This window comes from Pistacia vera, unplaced genomic scaffold (genome assembly GCF_008641045.1).
Source record: "Pistacia vera cultivar Batoury unplaced genomic scaffold, PisVer_v2 Contig147, whole genome shotgun sequence".
NCBI lineage: Eukaryota > Viridiplantae > Streptophyta > Magnoliopsida > Sapindales > Anacardiaceae > Pistacia > Pistacia vera.
Genome location: NW_022195543.1, coordinates 621,231 through 637,895, shown reverse-complemented (window position 1 = coordinate 637,895; position 16,665 = coordinate 621,231). Strand labels below are relative to the sequence as shown.

The 16,665-nt window shown below is 40.4% G+C and overlaps 1 protein-coding gene across 1 annotated transcript; it reads right to left on the bottom strand.

Moving 5' to 3' along the window:
• Nucleotides 1-2,685: 2,685 nt before the first annotated feature.
• LOC116124055 lies at nt 2,686-11,910 on the bottom strand. The gene is given in 7 exon segments (XM_031409766.1): nt 2,686-2,853; nt 2,938-3,003; nt 3,097-3,204; nt 8,199-8,779; nt 9,284-9,406; nt 9,409-10,855; nt 11,767-11,910. Coding segments are annotated over 7 exon segments (2,637 nt in total).
• Nucleotides 11,911-16,665: the final 4,755 nt, after the last annotated feature.

Genomic DNA, 16,665 nt, shown 5'->3' with positions numbered 1-16,665 from the left:
GGAGAAAAATCAAGAGGAACTAGGGAAGAAGTGACATGGTCGCATAGGCCTCTACTGTGTGGGGATCATATTTGGAGGACCACACCTCATGGGGAATTCTCAAAGTGCCTAGAAAAGTTATGCTTGGGAAGCCCATCATGACCTTATAAGTGTTATAAGCACGGCGTCGCGACCCGCTAAGATTCACAAAGAGGAGGAAATCACCTTCTCCGAGAAATATACGATATGATTGCATCATCCCCATGAGGATGCTCTCATCATCGCGCTTGAAATAGGTCGATGCGAGGTCTATAAGATATTGGTGGACAATAGAAGCGTCGTGAATATCTTATTTCAACGAGCCTTCAAGAAGATGAAACTGTACGAGGCAGATCTGAAGCCTGTCTCTATCCTTCTTTATGTTTTCACCAGGGATCATTTGATTCCCAAGAGATCGATCTCGCTCTCAGTCACGTTGGGAGAAACCAACGAGATGACCAATATGATTGAGTTTTTGGCAGTATATTGCATGTCCGCCTTCAATAGCATTTTAGGACGACCTCTACTAAGAAGCTTCAAAGTAGTCATCTCAATCTACCATTTGAAGATGAAGTTCCCCACCCCAACAGAGATAGGGGAAGTAAGCGGATCTCAACGCGTATCTCACGACTACCATATAAGGGCAGTGTAGATAGTGTGCAAGGGAAAGGGAATACCAGTTGGCACCTTGAGCAGGCATTGGCAATTAGCAGGATCGAGCCACAGCCCGGCCCTGTTGAGGATAACATGGATCCTCGCAACCAGGAATGCTCTCATAGTGGGCTGGTCGAGGACATATTTGAGGTATCGGTCGATCAAAGCGAGCTAACCCGAGTGTTGAGAATCAGGAGTAATCTCAACCCTCAGCTCGCCAACGACTTGACAAGCTTCCTTAGGGAAAATGTTGACATATTCGCATGGACTCATGTTGACATGATCAAGATCAGCTCGAATATTATATGTCATACGTTGAATATTGATAGTGCGGTCAAGCCGATTTGGCAAAAGAGAAGAGCAATGGACCTTAAGCGATATGTTGCCTTGAAAGTTGAGGTAGATAATCTCCTCTTGAACTGGTCCATCCGAGAGGCACTTTATCCGAGCAGGGTTTCCAATCCGGTCTTAGTAAAGAAGCCTAACGGCAAATGATGGACATGTGTTGACTTCACCAACGTTAACAAAGCCTGTCTGAAGGATAGCTTTCCCTTGCCAAGAATCGACCAGCTCGTCGATGCCACCTCTGGGCACAAGCTGCTGAGTTTTATGGATGCCTAGTCGGGATATAATCAGATTTTGATGTACACATTGGACGAAGAGCATACCTCATCTGTTATAGATCGGGGCCTGTATTGCTATAAGGTTATGCCATTCGACCTGAAAAATGTTGGGGCAACTTACCAGCGGCTGGTTAACCAAAGTTTTCTGAGCAGATCAAAAAATCGATGGAAGTCTATGTTGATGACATGCTGGTCAAGTCGCATGTCGCTTTAGATCATATAACACGTCTCGCTGGGATGTTCAGTATACTTCGAAGATACAGAATGAAGCTCAATCCTCTCACGTGTTCATTCGGAGTATCCTCAAGAAAATTCCTGAGGTATATGGTTAACCAGAGGGGAATAGAAATCAACCCCAAGAAAATCCAAGCTCTCCTTGATATGAGAAGTCTGACTAACCAAAAACAGGTTCAGAGGCTCAATGGGAGAATAGCGGCTCTCAGTAACTTCATATCAAGGGCAACAGATCGTTGTTTGCCATTTTTCAATATACTTAGGGCCAACAAAAAGTTTGATTGGACTCCGAACTGTGAATAGACTTTTCATATTATAAAAGAGCACCTCGGAAAGCCACCTCTCCTGTCTAAGCCTCTCCCCCAGGAAATTCTTCTCCTGTATATGTTCATCTCTCGGCATGCATTCAATGCAGCTCTAATTCAGGAAGAAAACAGAGTCCAATGGTTGGTATGTTATGTGAGCAGGTAACTGTTGGATGCCGAAATGTGTTATCTAAAAATGCAGCAATTAGCTTATGCCCTGCTGATTGCCTCCAGAAAGTTGCGACCTTATTTCCATGCCTACACAATCCATGTATTAAACAACTATCCGCTCAGGCAAGTCCTTCAGAAACTGAAGGTTTCGGGTAAGTTGCTCAAGTGGGTGATGGAACTGAGTTAGTTCGATTTGCAGTACAAACCGAAGGCAATCATTAAAGGACAGGTTGTTGCCAATTTCATTTTAGAGTTTTCACACCAACCGATTCAGGAATCCAAGCAGTAAGCTACCGAAGTCACCCAGGAAACTGTTCAAAATTTATCGACTTAGAGCCTCTATGTCGATGGTTTCTCGAACAGGAAAAGGGCCAGGGCAAGCGTTATCCTCCTTAGTCCCAAAAGGACTCGCATCCACAGTATTCTTCAGTTTGGGTTCAAGCTACAAACAACGAGGCCAAGTACGAAGCACTGCTCATTGGTCTGTGGTTGGCAAAAAAGATAGGGTCAACCACAATTAGTATTCACAACGACTCCATGCTGGTTGTCAATCAGATTTTGGGAGAATATCAAGCCAAGGAAGAAAACATGATCAATTATCTAGAGAAAACAAAGGTCGCCCTCGATTCTTTTAAGCACTTCATGATCACGCAGATTCCTAGAGCTCTTTCTTCCTCTACTCACGAGGCCCGTTCGAAGTTTGCTTGCAGCTCCAGCTCTTTCTGGTCGTACTCTTTAGTGAGCCTAGCCACGGTCCTTTGGATCTCCTTGATCTCTTCTCCTCTTTTCTCCAACTCAGCCTTCTGGAAGTCTACCATGTGAAACGCAGCATTCCTCTTTGACATGTACTGGTTCGTTTGAAAGGTGAGCAAGCTTGTCTCTTTTTCTGCAGCTGTTAAGTCGTGTTTCAGCTTTGAATTCTCTTACTTCACCTCGAAGAGTCCCCCAACAGCCTCTAGTTGGCTCTTCTGTTGAGCCAAGTACATGGCGAGTAGAGACTGCATAATAAAGGAAGCAAGGGTTAAGTTCCATTTCTTTGAAAAAAACAAAGGAAATATTGGAAAGTCCTTGACGAGGATGAACCATCTTACTTGGCTTTGTAGTTGAAGCACACTGGTCATCAGGTCTGCAAGTGGGGAGGCCACGAACTCTTCAAAGACCTTGGCAAGTTGGCACTCCAAAAGGGTATACACCACCAGCTGCAAGTGTTCCGAAAGTTGTCTCATAGAGTCTAACACAGGTGTGCCAGCTCTTGAAGCAAGTGGCACCTTGCTAGTCGGCTTTTTACCTACTCTCCTTTAGGGAGTCGCGGCTTCCCCCTGTCCCCTGCGTGGACGCTCAGGGACCAATGTAACCCCAATCATGTGCCTCGAGGTCCTCCCCGAGCGAAAAGCCTGATAAGGCTACGACCTCCCAAGCTGGACCTCCAAGCCCTTCGGCTCAGACTCTGATTCCTTGGGCTACAACTGCTTTCTTTCCTTAGATTTTTGGCCTGTGGTCTTTTGCTTAAGGCGAGCAGCCACAGGCCAAGAAGCTTTCGCTGGTTGTTCGGTAGGTGTTCGCACCCCTACTTGCACTTCTCCGACAAGGGTGTCGCTAAGGGTCTCCTTGACTGGTTCCGTGGCACTGACTTAGGGAAAAACAAACCCCCTAGCTCTTAACGATCTTGGCACTTTGGATGGCATGGTCGCTGCATGCAAGTACCATTAGTAAAAGAGTTTGCTGCATGCAAAAGAAAAAAAATTTCTAAGACCACAGACACTTATGGAGTAAAGGTTCTAAGGTCGCTTCAGAATTGAAGAAGCCGTACTTCCTCAAGTTGGTAGTTGTCATGAGCAATCTCGCGTCGCAACTCTACTCGGGCAGGTTATCGAATGATAGTATTTGGTTGAAGTCAGTGAGAACCATCAACCTGGTTGTCTTGTTTCCTGCGAAGAAATAGGAAAGTTTGTTAGAAGGCAAAGACTAAAGGAAAAGAAAAAGTTCACTAAGTAAAAAAAGGGAAGACCTACTCAGCTTCCAAAATTGGCAGATGCCATCATAATGGAAAAAGAAAAATTTGGTCTCGTACGCCCCGACAGTACTAGGGTAACCAAATATGCCTCCCTCGATCGTAGTTTGCTTCAAGAATTAGTAAGAATCTTTGTCCTTGCTCTTATTCAAATAATAAGAGCAAGCGAGCTCCAGCGTGGTTAGCTAGCCAAGGTCGTTCTTACCACACGCAATATACATAGCCATGGCTATCAGATACGTGTTGGGCGTCAACTACAGAGGTGCAACCTCAAAGTGATCAAGTATCGACTTGATAAAGGGGTGGAAGGGTATTAGCGCCTCATATTTATATATCGCCTCGAAGATCGTAGCCATTCCCTTTGGGGGATTCTAAGTTGTATACGTCCTATACTGGTAGATGTCTATGCTAAGTGTGTATTTGTCCACTGGCCTCCGTATTTCCTTTTGGGTGGCCACTGACATAATCTCTTATGCGGTACTCACTGGGGCGTCCTGCGTTTGTGAGCTTTTCCCCTCGGTTGTTCTGGTCGCTAAGGCATCCATTTATCCTACAGTCTGAAAAAGGGCGACATGCAGAGATTACTCAGTCTCATAAGAATTTCTTACGATGACATGAAAGAACAAAAACCCTAAAAAATCCTTGAAGACCACCCCTAAAGATTCGTGCACTAAAAAACCTATTCCTTATGAAAGAAAAAGCATTCTCCATTCGACTACCCATAAACACGCACCATGAAAGTTTATTAAACAGATTCACACCCACCATTATCCCCCGGATAAACTATCTACAAAGCAAAAAAAGAAAAGTAATGGAAGGATCTTCCTTACCTCTTGGTTGTGGGAATCGAACTTCCTGCTGTGAATGAAAAGTGCGCTCCAACTTAAGAATGGAAAATCTGGTCTCATGAGAGCTTTTTACTTTCTTTGAAAATATGAGTGTTATGACATTGCTTAAATCGAGCCTAGGGTTCTATAGTGGAGAAAATGGCGATTAGTCTTCCTTAAGCCAAGCGACGCTTAGGCGGAATGCATTTCTTGCCATTGATCATGACCATGTGTCATCAATTGGTGAGAAGGAGTAACTACCACACTTCGAGAAATTCAATCGTCGATTCCTTCCATTGAAATAACCGAGCGACGGCCACGGCGGTAAGAATGGTTGCCACGGTGATCGTTTTTTACGTCCAAGGCATCCGTAATCTTCATAATTTGCACAAGTCATCAACATGAAGATTGTAGCTCTCTGAATAAGCTTTCTAACGCCACCAGAATCGTTGAATTCCGATTTCTACAGCTCAAGTTATGACAGAAACATCGAAGCATACTCATGATGAAGGATTTCCAGATTTTCTGTAATATCTTCGACGTGCCACAACTTCCTCATTTTGACTCTGATTCTTGTGCCATTTGTTCCTTTGCGTTGTAAATCCTATCAACATCGTTCTTTTCCCTTCAACAACCTGTTTGAGCCTGAAAACACTCAAAATGCACCCGTGATCCCATAACTGGTATTTATGAAAGAAATAATCCAAATTCCACACTTTAAGCACATTTTTCCATAAATAGACCAATTAAATCACTAATAAAATATAAACATTCAAGCTCTTGCCACAACCCCCAACCAGCTTTTTGCTAGTCCCTAGCAAAATAAGCGATAAAACAAGTCTCTAAGCTTGACCAGAAAACAACTAATTCAAAACCTCAATCTAAACTATCCTAAATCACTTTCATAGATTGACACGATTGCATTTAGCATATGCAACAAGCCTTTAAACCCCTAGGTGGCCCTAGTTGGACTAGTTGTAGTCTCGTGAGGGTTTCCAGCGATGATACCCACAAACATCCACACCGAACTTATCCTAAACTCCAAAAGTAACAAAAACATAAACATAACAAGAACACACTAACAAAAAGTCTTGGATCAATTCATAAAGGTGTCTCAAAAATTGCATATATACAAAACAAATAGAATAATTAAAAATCACCTAAAACTCACAGACAATGCAAACATCAATTTCATTTTCGTTATCAACCCTAGAACATTCATTTAACCACAAACCATTAGTCTACAAACTCGGATGGTGTTATGCGCGACATTCATGAACAAAATTTTGATCTCAGTATCCGGGTTATGACTTATATGTGAATCATGGAATCAAACTCCATAGGCTCACTTTTCACATCACTCTCCACTAATGTAGAATTTCACATCACCTGCGATCAATAGGTCTTTGTAAAGGTTGTAACTTTAGGCCAGGGTATAGGTTCCAAGAAAATGATATGGAAAACAAAGTAAGAGACTCAATTTTCCTCATACAACTCCAAAATCAAGTCGAACTCCACTTCTTCTTAACCACCAACCAGTGTGTCCAGTAATTTACAACCCTCAAACTTTAAATATATTTTTTTTTTCATACCATAAATGCGGCGAGGGAGATGCATCCAAGGTGTACGTGGCATTGTTATACCAGAGATTGCCAAGTACTGCTAGGCAGTTTTTAAAACGGGTTCTGGTTTCCAGCCGAAATACCCTTAAACTAGGCAAAAGTTTTTTTTTTTTTTTTTTTTTTTTGAATCAATAAGAAAGCTGAAACATGCACACATGCACATCCCCACTAATTTTTACCAACACTCCATAACCCCCAACCAATTTCTTCGCACGCATGGGTTGTGACAACCACACTTTCTACCAAAACTCGTAATAAGCTTGAAGAACAATAAAGTCTCTTAATGATAAAACAGGTAGGACTGTGTTTTAGGCTAAAAATTAGGATAGGGTAGACATTAAGTTCAAAGAACAAAAAACAAGGCTAAATTGTGTTTAAAGGGCTCAACGGGCTAACTAGCGATGACAACAACAAGGGTTGGCTTGAAAGGCTCAATTGGTCCAAAAATAGCTTAAATCATTTCCTAAATGATGTGAACTCTAGGATTTCGCCTTGAGTGATTATCAAATGAGTTCTAGAGTTTGTTGAAATCCCAATAAAGTTCATGAAAACTTCATACATAACACGTCTCTAAGTAGGTGACTGAACCACTTTCAATCCACAGTTCACTAGGGTCTCAACTTCATGTCATTAATATTCACACACATCCGTAAGCAAAGGTAAAAATTAATGTCCTCCATTAGTTCTATGTTATTGCACTCACATTCCTATCATAGACATATGACTTCATCCAAGAGACAAAAATAAAACTCATTACCTAAAATGAAAGAATAAATAAAAAAATGCTCTCTAAATCCATACAAAAACAAAAAAAAATGCTCTCTAAATTCATACAAAAACAAATTCTGCTCAATTTAAGTTTCTTAAATTCCTACCCCCAACTAGTAAAATCAACATTGTCCCCAATGTTAAGCATAAGAGTAAAAGAAAGAAAACGCTACCGCATTCCTCCACAAGATAAAGCCGTCCAGTCGTATACACCAGTCGTTCTATCAAAACAGAAAAACCATTGAAACTTGTTCTGTCCAAATACGCCTTGAATTAAAATGGATTAGATGAATTTTCAAAAATCCCCAAATCTCTTTTGAAACCCTAACCTTGATTTTTCGTAATTTCTCCTCTTGTTTCTTTAATCTGCGAAATGGGATGGAAGGAGGAATGTGTTAGTGATCAATGGAGTAAGGAAAAGGAATGATTTGAACCAAAAATTGGTGGAGAGCAACTGTGAGGGAGAGAAGCTTGTAATGAAAAGTGATGAAAATAAAAGAAGAAAACTGCTGATTTAAACGCAGTATTCTGTTTCCTGGTACGATCACTGCAGTGATAGTATTCATCGCCACGGCGATCGCTATTATCGTCGTGGCATTACTGTAAGTCACGCTCGCTGCAGCGATGGAAATCGTCGCTGCGGCGAGTGTGGTTAATTGCAGATGTCGTCCGCAGCGAGCGTGATCAGTCTTCCAGAAAAAATTCCTTGTGTTCATTTTGTCGCTCACCTGAAAAACAGTTTGAAATTCTAAATCAACAAACTAACAATTGCAACATGATAACACACAAAAATAAAAATAAAACTTACTAACTAAAAATGCACTAAATAAACAAAAATAAAATAACATAAAATAAAACACAAACGGAATCGAAAATTTGGGTTGCCTCCCAAAAAGCGCTTGTTTACAGTCTTAAGCTCGACTCCTTTTCTGTCTTCAATTCAGATTCTGAAGAAGAATTGAAACCCTCTCGTCGGCATTTCCATTCTCAATATAAGGTTTCAATCTTTGCCCGTTGACTTTGAATGTTCCTTTCATTGGGTGGTGAAGCTCTATCGCCCTATGCGGAAACACGCGATGAATGATGAATGGGCCAGACCATCTTGAGCGCAATTTTCCTGGAAAAAGTCGCAGTCTCGAGTTGAACAACAGCACCTTATCGCCCTCCTTGAATTCCTTGTTCACAATGTGTTTGTCATGCCACTGCTTAGTCTTTTCTTTGTAAATCCGAGCATTCTCGTATGCATCATTGCGAAACTCTTCCATCTCATTGAGTTGCAGCAAACGTTTCACTCCAGCAGCTTGTATATCAAAATTCAAAAACTTCACTGCCCAATATGACCTATGCTCCAACTCCACTGGCAAGTGACAAGCTTTTCCGTAAACCATCCTATAGGGTGACATTCCGATTAGTGTTTTGAATGCCGTCCTATACGCCCATAGTGCATCATCAAGCTTAGTTGCCCAATCTTTTCGAGAGGTGTTCACTGTCTTTTCCAGGATTTGTTTCAGCTCCCTGTTCAAAACTTTGACTTGTCCGCTGGTTTGCGGGTGGTATGGGGTTGCAAGTCGATGTGTAACTCCATACTTGCTCAACAATGTTGTGAATTGACGATTACAAAAGTGAGAACCACCATCACTGATAATGGCTCTTGGCGTGCCAAACCTTGAAAAGATATTCTTCTTTACGAACTTGATAACGACACGAGCATCGTTTGTTGGCAACGCGGCAGCTTCCACCCACTTCGACACATAATCTACAGCAACCAAAATGAAGCGGTTAGAAAACGAAAAAGGAAAAGGACCCATAAAATCTATTCCCCAAACATCAAACAATTCGACTTCTAGGATATTATTTAAAGGCATGGCATTTCTCCTAGAAATATTCCCAACCCGTTGACACTCAGCACAACTCATCATAAAATGAAAAGCATCTTTAAAAAGAGTAGGCCAGAAAAATCCTGATTGCAGAACTTTTGCGGTGGTCTTTGTCGAACCGAAATGACCACCAACTTCCATTGAGTGACAGTGACGAAGTATGTTCGTCATCTCTTCCTCTGGCACACATCGTCTTATCATCTGATCAGCACAATGCTTGTATAAAAATGGATCCTCCCAGAAGTAATACTTTAAATCTGCAAAAAATTTCTTTCGTCTTTGGGAGTTCATTCGAAGGGCATAACCTTTCGTGCCAAGTAGTTAGCAATGTCCGCGAACCATGGTCCTTCTTGAATAGCAAACAATTGCTCATCCGGGAAGTATTCGTTGATTGGCTCTTCTTCCTCTTGAACTTCTTCATTGGACTCCAACCGAGATAAATGGTCAGCCACTTGATTTTCTATTCCTTTCTTGTCCTTGATTTCCAAGTCGAATTCCTGTAGGAGCAATACCCATCACAATAATCTTGGCTTGGAGTCCCGTTTTGCTAGGAGGTACTTCAATGCAGCATGGTCTGTGTACACGATGACCTTGGTACCTAGCAAATAAGAACGAAACTTATCAATAGAAAATACTACTGCTAAAAATTCTTTCTCAGTAGTGGCATAATTCAGCTGTGGTCCCGTTAAAGTCTTATTGGCATAATAAATCACATGCAAGACCTTACCTTTTCGCTACCCTAAAACAGCCCCTAAAGCATAATCGCTCGCATCACACATGAGTTCAAAAGGTAGTTCCCAATCGGGCGCAGCAATAATAGGAGCGGAAATTAATTTTTCTTTTAAGCACTTAAATGCATCTAAACACTCTTGACTGAATTTAAAAGGAACATCCTTAGCTAATAAATAACAAAGAGGTTTAGAGATTTTAGAAAAATCCTATATGAATCTCCTATAAAAGCCCGCATGCCCAAGGAAGCTTCTGACAGCCTTCACTGAATTTGGGGGTGGTAGTTTCTCAATAACTTCAATCTTTGCTTGATCCACCTCAATGCCATTTGCTGATATCCGATGACCCAACACGATCCCATCTCGTACCATGAAATGGCATTTTTCCCAATTGAGCACCAAGTTAGTGTCAACACATCTCTGCAAGACATTAGACAAGTTAGTTAAACAATCATCAAAAGAATTCCCAAAAACAGAAAAATTGTCCATGAAAACTTCAATGGACTTTTCAACCATATCAGAAAAAATTGAGATCATGCAACGTTGAAAAGTTGTAGGAGCGTTGCACAAGCCAAAAGGCATTCTTCGATAGGCGAATGTTCTGTATGGGCACGTGAAAGTCGTCTTCTCCTGATCTTCCGGCACTATGGCAATTTGGTTGTAGCCTAAATATCCATCTAGGAAGTAGTAGAACTCATGGCCCGCTAACCTTTCTAACATTTGATCGATGAATGGCAATGGAAAATGGTCCTTACGAGTCGCAGAATTCAGCTTGCCATAGTCGATACATACTCTCCATCCCGTGACTGTTCGTGTCGAAATCAGCTCGTTGTTGTCATTCTGGACCACTGTCATTCCTCCCTTCTTTGGTACCACTTGGACTGGACTCACCCATGCATTATCCGAGAATGGGTATATTATTCCTGCATCTAAAAGCTTCAACACCTCCTTCTTGACCACTTCTTGCATTGATGGATTCAATCTTCTCTGTGGTTGGACAGTGGGCTTGAAACTTTCCTCCATTAAGATCTTGTGCATGCAGATTGAAGGACTAATACCTTTGATATCCGTAATTGTCCATCCAATGGCCTTCTTGTACCTTCTCAAAATGTGCAGCAACTTTTCTTCCTCTACAACACTCAAAGAAGCATTAATAATAACTTGAAAGAATTTACCCTCTTCTAAAAATGCATACCTTAATGAGGTGGTAGTTGCTTGAGCTCAAGTGTAGACGCCTTTGTGATTGGTAAAGTTGACTGAGACTCCACAGCCCCAATTTCTCTGATCAATTTGGCCTCTGGACGACTTAAGGGTGGTAGCGCTCTCAAGTATCTTAGACACTCCCTTATCTCTTCACTATCCATTTGATCCTTCTGGTCTCTGGAATTCATCAAACAATTCTCTAAAGGTAGGATTGGGTAGTTCTCTTCAAAATTCTGCTCTACTATGGTGTCGAGAACATCAATCTTAAAACATGAATCTAACTCAGACGGACGCTTCATAGACTTGAAAACATTAAATTCTACCTGCTCATCTTCTACCCTTAAGATTAATTTCCCTTGGTGGACATCTATCAATGTTCTACCCGTGGCCAGAAAAGGTCGCCCTAAAATTAAAGGTATTTCTCTATCTTCCTCCATATCTAGCACTATGAAGTCTACTAGGAATATCAGTTTATCTACCTTAATCAAGACGTCTTCGACTACCCCCCTAGGATATGTGATCGATTGATCAGCTAGTTGGAGAGACACGGTGGTTGACTTCACTTCTCCCAATCCAAGCTTCCTGTAAATGGAAAACGGCATTAAGTTAATACTAGCCCTTAAATCGCATAGCACTTTATCAAAATAACAACTACCAATAATACAAGGGATAGTAAAACTCCCTGGATCTCGTAGTTTAGGTGGTAGTTTCTTTTGAATCAGCGCACTGCATTCCTCTGTCAGCATGACTTTCTTGTGTTCCTCGAATTTTCTCTTGTGCGTGAGGATCTCCTTCAAAAATTTCGCATACTTCAGCATCTGTTCAAGCATATCAACAAAAGGAATATTAATATGTAAACTATGAAACATGTCAATGAACTTACCGAATTGCTTGTCGAGCTTCTGATTCTTCAACCGTTGTGGATACGGCAAGGTTGCCTGGCTTGAAGGATTATTCTGTGCATTTGTACGGTTGCCGTGGCCACCATATTCATCGCCGCGGCGATCGTAGGATATTTCTGACGAAATTTGGGTATTTTCACGGTTGCCGCGGCGACCAGTTTCATCGCCGCGACGATGGTTCTTTCTCCTGACTGAATCCTCTGCATCTTCACGCTCACCGTGGCCACCGTCTTCTTTGCCGTGGCGATCGCTCTTTTGCTCATCCCTCAGGTTTTCTTCTATCCTCTATTTTTCACCCTCCGAATTTTCCAAACTTCTTCCACTCCTCAGGGTGATTACATGTGCCTGTTCCTTGGGATTTTTCTCTGTATCACTCGGAAAAACCTCTTGACCTCTTCCCGCTAAAATGTTGTGAATCTGCCCAATTTGAGTCTCTAGGTTCCTTATAGATGTAGATTGATTTTGAACCAGGACGTTGGTCTTCTCAAACCTCTTGCTTGTCTCCTCAATGAACTTGGTTAATGCATTTTCCAAGTTTGATTTCTGCTCTTGAGGTTGAAAAACAGGTGCTTGTTTTTGCTCATTGTTGTTGTTCCATGAAAAATTTGGGTGTTTCCTCCATGCTGGATTATACCTATTGGAATACGGATTCCCTTACCCTCTTTGGAAATTGTTGACGTATTTGGCTTGTTCAAGCTGAGCAAACTGATTTCCTTCTTGGCAATCGTTCGACGCATGATTTCCTGCACAAAGGTCACATGTTAGAGAGGAAGATTCAATTGCATTTATCTTCAACACATTACCTAATTGCTTCTGGATGCTCGTAAGTAAAGGTGGAAAAGTAACCCGCCCGGCCCGGCCCGGCCCGGCCCGCGGCGGGTTACATGCTTTGGCGGGCTGGGCTCAACCCGCCCGCCAACAAAGGCGGGCCGGGTTAGGACTGCATATTTAGGAGAGTTGCTGGCCCAGCCCGGCCCGCCAGCATAACCCGCCGGGTTAGGCACGGTCCGGGCCGGTTAGCCCCATTTTTTTTTTTTTTGTGTTTTTTTTTGTTTTTTTAATTAACTTTTCAAATAAATAATTATAAAATAATTGTTTTAGTTAACTTTTCAAATTCATAATTCAATTCAATTATTTTTTTTTTGTTAACATTTCAAATATTAATTCAATTAATACCATAAAATTGTAATATAAGAAAAATTAGACTTATTCATTTATCAAAAAATAAAAATAAGAAATTACAACAATTATTGCCTCGTTTAAAACCTCACCAAGAAAACCCAATGGGAGAGAAAAACTTGGTAAAGAAAAAAGAGTACAATAATTAACAATTAATTTACAAATACATTTTACAAAAAAAATAATGGGGGTGGTTCACTAGGACCTCCCTCATCTGTATCATCTATATTACAAAATTGAAAGATTTACTAAGCATTGTCGATAACCCGTATTGATCTTGATGGCGCGATCGTTCCCAATCTCGAAGACATGTGAGGACTTCAATCTTTTGGAGAAGTTTAGTCCTCCTTTCATTTAAAATCCTTCCACTTGCACTAAATGTTTGTTCGGATGAGACGGTTGAGACAGGAACAGCGGAAACATCCAAGGCAAGTTTGATAATACCGGAAAAAATACATTTTCTGGCCTCCAAACTCTAAGAGATCAAAGTGACCGTTGAAAACATTTCGGGGGTTGCCAATATTGTTGAAGTTCATTACTCTGCGACTCATGGAGGACAGCATATTGTTGTTGTTGGTGGTGGTGGTGCTTCTGAAGAGGAGGCTGTGCTTCGGACTCGGGTCCTCTTCGGCCTATTCAGTGCATTCCAGAGAATAAGCTTATTTGTTCTTTTGCTACAGCTTCTCTGGATATTTCGCCTCTTTGCGACTGCGGGTTCCCATACCTGTTTTCATATTGGAAATACTTCAAAAGACTATTTTTTACCTTCCTATTTGATGACATATGATTCGTTTGTAAATTTTCACTTAAATTGTCAAGACCATTTTCTAAACGTGCTAATTTAATTCTGGATCAATATAGCACCTAAACAATAAAGAAAAGGAACGGGTTTCCAATATTTCAAAAAAAAAATTCCATTGCCTTTATTGGTGCATGTAAAATTTCATCATCTTTGTTTTTGTAAATAACTCGGAAATTTTTATAATTGCCTGTATTACCAATGGACTAGTAGGATATACAAACCAGAAGTTGTAAAGTGCTTGGTAAAAACATTTGAGAAAAGATGAAATACTTTAGCTATCTTCCAATCATTTTCTACCAAATGATGAGGACGTCTATTATTTGCTACAAAATAACTAATTATATTAGCATAAGGTAAACAGAATCAAGCATTAAATAAGTACTATTCCATCTAAACGGCATATCTAATGCAAAAGTTCTAGGAGACATATTTGATTTTATACAAGCTTCTTGAATCAGCATTTTTTTATTTACTACTAGTATCCAAGCTAAAGATTCCCTAATTCTATCAATATTTTTTTTTAATTGTTTTCATACCACTTTTCACAATTAAATAATAACATGACATGCACAACGTTGGTGAAAAAACTTCAAATTATATATAAAAGATATATATTTGAAAATATTTATAGCTTTAATATAGAACTTGCATTATCTAAAGTTAAACTTATCACTTTATCAATAATATCATAATCTTCTAAAACTTCAATAATTTTATAGATTTCTAAACCACTGATCCACATCATTAATCTAAACTATAAAGATTATTTAATTTAAATTCATTATCAAAATAATGACTAGTCACACAATAAATCTTGTTAGCTCTACACATCCAAATATCAGCAGTTAAAGCCACACTAATATGACAAGTATGAAATTTATTTTTAATTCTAATTCATTTTTTTAAACAATTTATTAAATCATTTCTAGTTGCAGTTTTAGAATAACTTTTAAATCCTGGAAAAAATGAATTTTGAACAAATCTTTCAAAATATTTATCTTCTGCCATATTAATAGGTTGATGCAGAGCAGCAATAATAAAGCTAACTGTTCCCTATATACATCGAATTAAACGCCAAGTAGTACATATTAGTTATTTGAGTTTGATTGCTTTCTTATTTCCATGTTGATTAATATGTTATTAGCATGCCTTTTTAAAGTATAGTACCATTACTGAATCGGCTTTATAAACATTTGCACAATATTTGCATCTTGCTTTCTTGACTTGAACGCCATTTTCTGTCGTAAACTTGTCGAAATGCGCCCAAATGTCTGAGTGGTGTCTGTTTCATTTCGAGGCAGTTGATGATCCGCCTCAGCTTGAGATGAAGTTGACGAGGACGACGATTACGAGGACGACTTCTGAACACACGGGCGCTGTTGGAATCGACGGCAATTTTGAGGTGTATCGGATTGAGATTGGGATGGGACAGCGGGACTATTTGAATTCCTGCATTCATAGTAAAATCAGCGGGACTAGGACTAGGATAATAGTTTTCTCTCATTGAAATTGATGGGAGAGAAATATCTATCCATTGTAGACTGTGTTGAAAAAAAAAATGATGTAGAAGAAATAAAAATTAAAGAAAGAGATTTGGAATAGGAAATTGGAAATATGAATTGAAAATTGCAAAACCTAATAAAAATTAAATAAGAGCAAATTGATACAAAAATATTAAGAGAAATAAGAATAATTGAGAACTTGAGAGTTGGAGAATAGAGATTAGAAATTTAGAATAGAGAATATGAGAAATGAGAGAATTTGAGTTGTGAGAAAAATATGAGAGTTTAGGGCCAATTTATAGAAAAAAATAGGGAAAGAAAATGACGAAAAAGACCCCTCCAACGGTATAAAACGGCTATATTTCAAGGGAAAAAGTGTAATTGAAAAAAATAAAAAAGATTTACAATTTTTTTTTTTTTTTGGGCCAACCCGCGGGTTGGCCGTTGGAAGAGCCAACGCCAGCAACCGCCGGGTTGCGGGCCTCTTGCAAAGAGGACAAATTAGCAACCCGGCGGGCGCGGGTTACCATTGTGTAACCGGCCCGCCGGGGTTGCTGGCGGGTTGGGCTCAACCGGCCCGCCATTAAGGTGGGCCGGTTTGAGCCCTTTTTTTTACGGGCCGGGTTAGGGTTGGCCCGCCTAACCGGCCCATTTTTTCCACCTCTATCGTAAGTTGAGCAGCCAATGCAGTGTAACTGTAACTTCATGCACTCCCGCTGATCTCCTTATTGAATTTCTTTCGGGGTCCTCATATAGTTGTTGTTCGCCATCACCCAATCAGATTGTATGCTTCCTCTGGTGTTTTATTGTTCAAGGCTCCCCACTTGGCCGCATCAATCATAGCTTGAATGGTTGGTAGCAACCCTTGGTAGAACGTTTGCACTGTGACCAGATTGGTATACCATGGTGTGGGACCTCCGTAAGAGATCCTTAAACCTTTCCCACGCTTCATACAATGATTCTGAATCCTGTTGATAAAAGTGGTAATCTCATCCTCAGTTGGCCGACTTGGCAGGTGGAAAGTATTTAGTAAGGAACGCTTGAGCCAACTCATTCCACGTCGTGATGCTCCCAGATGTAATGAAATCAACCAAGCCTTAGCTTTATCCCGAGAGAAAATGGGAAAGCCTTAGTTTGATTGCATCTTGGATACTCCATTATGCTTGAATGTGTCGCACAACTCCAGAAAGTTTGCGATATGCGGTAGGGATCATCATGAGGTAACCCAGCGAATTGGAT